This window comes from Limulus polyphemus, unplaced genomic scaffold (genome assembly GCF_000517525.1).
Source record: "Limulus polyphemus unplaced genomic scaffold, Limulus_polyphemus-2.1.2 Scaffold2533, whole genome shotgun sequence".
NCBI lineage: Eukaryota > Metazoa > Arthropoda > Merostomata > Xiphosura > Limulidae > Limulus > Limulus polyphemus.
In genome coordinates, this window is record NW_013668143.1 from 75826 (window position 1) to 82772 (window position 6947).

General features: G+C 34.6%; 1 protein-coding gene across 1 annotated transcript in view; it reads left to right on the forward strand.

Moving 5' to 3' along the window:
- Positions 1-514: 514 nt before the first annotated feature.
- LOC106467225 (formin-like protein CG32138) overlaps positions 515-6947 on the forward strand; it is a gene marked incomplete at its 3' end in the record, with an annotated part of 107069 nt that continues 100636 nt past the window's right edge. Inside the window, exon 1 of the mRNA XM_013927554.1 lies at positions 515-935. Coding sequence (XP_013783008.1) covers positions 801-935 — 135 coding nt within the window. The remainder of the gene's footprint in view (positions 936-6947) is intronic.

A 6947-nucleotide genomic window follows, 5' to 3' on the forward strand; every position in this document is an offset into this window, starting at 1 on the left:
GACCGTCACATTATAACGCCCCCACGGCTGAAAGAGCAAGCATGTTTGGTGTGACGGGGATTCGAACCCACGATCCTCAGATTGCGAGTCGATCGCCCTAACCACCTGACCATGCCGGGCCTACTGGGACCTCAAAAAGCGTATTGAATTTGATTAATATACTAAAAACAATTTACTTCGGCTTGCCAAACATGTGCTTTTAGCCAAGTGGATTCTTTAAATGTACTAAATAGCAACAATTACGTTTTGGTCATCAGTACTCAAATGTTCTTACAATGCCAACTTATAAGTGGTATTACAAAAATAATTACAATACGATTTTTGTTTTGTAATAAAAGTAAGTTTGGTATCCCCAGCTTTCATGGGCGAAGCAAATTTTAAAAATTACGAACTACGTCTAATTTATTTGTTTTCTGTTAGGTCGGTTATAATCTAGTTGGACTACCTTTTGTTTGTGCTGTCATCTAGCGGTAGTATAATAAATGACGTCAGAAAGGAACATCCTCGTTCAAGTTTTCAGTGGTTGAACCTAACTAAGGACTCCGTGAAAATGTCAGCGCCGACGCCCTAGTGTTTGTACGTTTGCCGAAAGAACCAACGTTTCAAAAGTGCGAGTGAAATAACATTTTCGGTTTGAGCGACACCGGGTGAGGAAGTCGTGAACAGAACATGGAACGATAAACTGATAAATATTAGAAATTTGGTGCTTCGAAAGGATATGTGTCAGAGGTTAACATGTTTATTAAACGTGCAACATAACGCAATATTATATTTTATTCGCTACTTTTTAAACTGTAAGAATGGGAAACTCGCAGACATCCCAGTCATCCCTTGATAACACGCCTTCCATGCGAAAAAGACTTTCTGGCGTTGACAACATCAAAATGCCCATGCCGGAACCGAACGAATTAGAAAGGCGTTTCACAATAGTTTTGGTAAGTTTAACTTCTCAGAGACAGTTAAGCATAATTCATAAACATTTTATGTTTTTTTTTAAAACCAGTTTTTCACTTTTTAAAAGCTTCAAAATTCACTTTTAAGATTTTTTAAAATTGTTTTACCGAAACTATTACAGCTATTTAAGTATGATATACAATTGTTATGTAATATAAACAACGTAGAAGCTACTGGAAATAAATTTTCCTTAAAAAAAAGCAGAGTAACTAAATCATCAAAAACATCTGTGTTTATGTACGTTATTGTGAGCATATTTTATAGGCTTGATTTTGTTTTGATCTTGTTAAGTGAACAACCAAGTGCTGGATCCGGTAATAAAGAGTTATTTGTTTAAAGAAATTATTTGATGAGGCTTTCGAAATTTTATTCCCATTAGAAAGTACGACATCTGGAGGAAAAAACAAAGATTTATTGTTTTTAAAATGAGAGGTTACTGCAGTAGATGATAATATATGGAAAACACATTTAAAACTTCTCCTTCCATTTAAAATCGGTGGGAAATAAATGCCCAATTTCAATAACTGTTTCTTCATTTTTCCCATAGTACCATCTTAGTAGTTTAGGTGTTTTACCATGGTAACACCTTGATAGTTCTTTAGTCCTAATGTTACCCCATGGTAACACCTAGATGGTTATAGTGTGTTACCATAGTAACACATTTGATAGTTCATAGCGTGTTACCATGGTAACATCTTGATAGTTCTTTAGTTCTAATCTTTTCCCATGGTAACACCTTTGATAGTTCATAGCGTGTTACCATGGTAAAATCTTGATAGTTCTTTAGTTCTAATGTTACACCATGGTAACACCTTGATAGTTATAGTGTGTTACTATAGTAACACCTTTGATAGTTCATAGCGTGTTACCATGGTAACATCTTGATAGTTCTTTAGTTCTAATGTTTTCCCATGGTAACACCTTTGATAGTTATAGTGTGTTACCATAGTAACACCTTTGATAGTTCATAGCGTGTTACCACGGTAACATCTTGATAGTTCTTTAGTTCTAATGTTTTCCCATGGTAACACCTTTGATAGTTATAGTGTGTTACCATAGTAACACCTCTGATAGTTATAGTGTGTTACCGTGGTAACATATTGTTAGTTGTAGTGTGCTACCACAGGAACATCATTGTTAACTTAAGCGTTTACCATGTAAATGTTATTAGTTTCGAATCTAGGAACTGAAACCTGTAGAGTTCTACACTCGTATGAAAACAAGTATGTCCGACCATTGTTACGTCACAAATCATCGTATTATTAATAACTTTGTAATCCTATGTATTGAGTGTTTGTTCCTTTACTTCTTTCTTCAGGGTCTAACTAAACGTTTCGACCCACAAAATATTTCTCGACTATTGTAGTAGTAAACTATAATATTTTATTTTTCACAGCTTAACGTCAGGGAATATTCAAACTATAACTTCAGACGTTCTACTCGACTCACAAATACATCAAAGCCACAATCCGATACGAATTAAATGTTATAACTCCATAATGTGCAGTAGTTACAGATTTGAAACACACAAATTCCCACTCACACCACCTATTCAAGTTAAATCATTAGCACAGTATAAATTTAATTCATTTTTCTTTATTTGGTCTGCTTTACCTCGTTTATATCTTGATCACCCATTGTATCTTTATTGGTTTAATTCGAACCTTCGCTAAACAAGGACTTCTGTGATAAAAGTCCCGAATTTTGGACTGACATACTAGAATTAAGGTATTTAGTCAAAAACGGCCATTGCCAGTGAATCAAATAGTGTAATTTAAACTGTTATTCTAATAACACACCAGGGGACCCAAAATGTGGAGTTTGATTTTGCGGCAATGGGACTCTTAACAATGGATTTACAGTTCGGCACTCTAATAATGGGCCACGTCTGTTGATAAAGATGAACGTGAATTGTCTTCTTAAACGTATTGACTTTATTTCAGTTTCATATTTACTGTGCTTTATTGCTCATTAGTATTGTTATCTTCACGTGTGTTATAACGCGATTTTGATATTTTACGGCGACTTCCTATGTTGAAGTCCAATGTTTTTAGGCACTTACTCACACCTGGAGTTTTTTTTACCCATGATGATGCACCAATCTCTCTAGATTTGTGAGGAAAAACTTTAATAAGTTGTCGTAATGATCTTTTACGTAGAAAGAAAACTTTGTTTCATTTCTCAATTTACGTCTCAATTACGAGTTGATTTTCAAGTTGACGTCATACGTCTTATGAACAATAGAAAGTTTATCTCCACACTGAAAAAAAAAGGGGGTAAGTTCTCTTTTGAGTACTTCGTGAAAAGTAGAAAAAGAATGATGGTGAATAATTACACGACCTCGAAATCTAGAACCAAGGGGTTTTGTAGTATGGCTGGCATCTGATGAGACATTTCAAGTATTGATGGCAGTGTCTCTCAAGAGAGGGGTGTTTCTCCATTGTGACTAGGAGCACCAGTTGAACAAGTGTTGAAAAGAGTTATTGTTGTTTTTGTTTTGCTGTCTTTGCACATAACTGCACAGTGGGCTAGTTGCTCTCTGTCCGCCTCGGGGATCGAACCCCGAGTAATAATGTTACAACTTTATAAATCCTCAAGCTTACCACTGCGTCATCGGGGGGGGGGACTAGACATACGTTTTACAACACAAAGATGCAAAAAAAATGCTGTTACTGTATATTTCAAGGTCCTTTTTGATTTTAACAATATTTAGGGAAATCGTTAAAAAATAAGTTGGGAACTCAGTAGAAATTGTTGTTTCTTACGGTTTGGGAATTAAAAGATACAATTGTTATTCAGATATGATATTCTGTTTCCTAAACCAACCGCAAAATAAGCTAATATACCTTTATCCAAAACCCTAATTAGTTTTTTTTTTTAAAAAAACGAAGGCGAAGATAAAAATGATTCAGGAAATTATAAAAAAACAAACAAAAAAAAAAACAAGCGTCCTTTCTACCTTATCGTGTAATTGTGAATATTTCAACGACAACAGAATGATAAATAAATACATTATTGGTTATTATAATACAATATAGGCCACATGTCTCGGGTCAGCAGAGTTTTTGTTACACAATTAAAAAAATATTTCAGTCAAAACTTTCTTTTTTTCCTACGAAAGGACTGCGTATCGTGAATTAATAAATTTTCGCACGAGGCTCATGCGGCACGTGTCATTGTTGACGTGCCTGAGCAATTTCATGTACAATGTGTTTCCGGTCATCATTTTCACACTTAACTAACTACATTGAGATACGTTTCTCTTGGGATTTTACCGAAAGCTCCTCCTCGTTTAATATATTTATTTCACTTGATATTTAGAAACTAGTTATCTCTTTGATCTTTTTTTTTTAAATCTAAATTATGTATATATATATATTTGTTTGTGGAGAACGGATTTTACCGCTTTTAAAATAACTGCTTTTGATAACTAGTTGAATATTATCAGCCATTAAGAAAGAGGACATTTATTCGGGTGGGGCTCGAGATCCTTAATCTCGTACACAACAACATCTCGCCAACTCTCATTCCATATAAATTGGAATAGTAATTGAAATACATAATTATCGAAAACCGAAGTCGTGTATTATTATACGTGTTTTTTTTTTGTTATTGTTTTCCCCTCCACCCCGTATCTAAAGAATGCTTCTGGTGCAGTTGTTGGTTGGTTATCGTTCAGTGACAAAAATATGTCATTATTTTATTGTTCTAATAATTCTTGTATTTCTGCTTCTTCTTTTTTTATGCGCTAAGAATTTAAATTATGTGATTTAATCTACAATTTAAGGTATAGTAAAAGTTTGGTGTTGTTTTTTTCGGGTTTTATACTGTAATTGGAGAATTTTTGTTTATTTCTAGTTGTTTGCTCGGTTTGGTTATTACTAATCGCAAAGCTACACAGTGGTCTATCTGTGCTCTACTCAGCACGGGCATCGAAACCCGATTTTTAGTGTCGTATTCTGTTTGAAAAACATATTTTTTTTTATTTCAATTGATCCTTAATCTCAAAGTTACTTGTACATATATTACTTAACCTTTTTTGCTCCATGCCCCACCTCGACACCTCAAAAAGTTTGATGCCCCCTTAATATAAAAACAAATTTGGTGTTGAAAAGGCATAATAATACAATGTAAAATTTAGAAATTTACCAAAATTTCACACCCAAATGAAAAATTTTTCTTACTGTAGCATTTTCAAATTGCCCCCCTGTGGGGCGTGCACCCCACGTTCACGATCACTGTTTTAGGCAGTACGAATATCCTACGAATTCTGATCTTAATATTCGTCGACATTCTTATAAAAATATTAGGCCACGTTCTTATCTGCGTAGTATTTGCTTTGTTAGTTTGTTTCAGCGAAAAGCCACATTGGACTATCTGCGATGTCCACTGCGGGGAATCGAACCCCGGGTTTTAACGGTGTCTGTGTACGTGTTTAGAAATCTGATTTCATTCGGTAAACATTTTAAGAACTTTAGCACACAAACTTCACGCGGATTTAACGTGCGAAAATCACATGATAACATATTAACTTCTAGTCGAATGGGAGTCCTCGCCACGTGACATGAAAAATTACCATTAGCAATATTTTAGGATGAAGTGGTTCCATATAAAAAAAAAACTGACAAAAAACAATTTTTAACTGAGAAATAATATTGGATATTATTGCCTTTGTTGTTCGTCATTTGTTCCACTACGTTGGTCACGAGGTCATAATGTTACATCACTCATTTAGCCTATATCTGTTTAGGTCAATAAACCATTAAACTGTGTTTTAACACAATTCTTCATGTTTATTGGAAATGTTTCACATTACAATTTGCATTGATTCTATTATCTCTCCCCCAGAATTTAAACAAACACTAGTGTATATAAATAAAATAATATAGCATACTGTAATTACACCGTAACATCAGTGACAAAATTTGTCTTTAAATTCTGGGGGGTTTGTCATTGACGTTACGGTCTGAAGACGAAAGACTTTCGAAACGTCGTCCTCTACATTCGTAGGTTTCTACAACAGGCAGTTGCTGTCCATTTGAAACTTAGATTCATTAAGTAACTTAGTTAGTCCCACTGATAAAAATACAGCAACTTAGAACCTTGAAATATCATTAACTGTTTATATTATCTTGTGACATTCGATACAACGCTCCAGGATGTCATACTTGAGTGCGTTTTCCCGTTCATAAAGTTTTTAAAAAAAGGCTAATTACAGTTTCGTTTCGAAGCACGTGTCAGACTGATTTACTCAGTTTATAAATAAGTTCAATAATAAAATTTTCAAACACAATTTATAAATACTTTTACTACATAAATAACCTCTGCCAATCTCGATCTTAAATTCCCTTGACACAGTTGATAACTCCAGAAGTTCAGCGTATGTTCCACGTACGATTATAACGGTTTAACACGTGTCACGTGCATTTGATTCAAACAGGCTAAACACGATACAATGGAACGGTACAAACATATTGCTGATAAACTAAAACAAATAACACCTGTTCTTGTTGTTGTTGTTTTAAATAAATGTTATTATTCATGGAAATCTCCCAGCAGCAATCTCACTAATTACACTTTACTGATCAACTTTAAACAATTAACAATGGCAGAACAATTTGCTGTCAATTATGACTTTCATGAGTAATTTACTCCAGTAAACTTGCACAATTGCAGGGGTTAAATTGACATTTTGAAGGCGGTGGAACTCCCTTTTACGATCCACTTTCGATATTCCAATCAGAAGACTAACGGCTTGAATCTTCAAGAAACGGAACGCTGTTTCGCTCCAGTTTAGCCCCTACATACTTGGTTCAACTAATTACACACATAACTATAAGGCGACCTTTGTCGTTGAGTGATGTTCTAAGGTCTTATTGCCATGCTCGGTATTGGTGCAAATGTTACTTTGTGTTTATTATCCCACTCGGATCTTACATTATCTATATACTGCTAAAACTCTGAGAGTGTTCGTGTGTGTGTGTGTCTTGTCT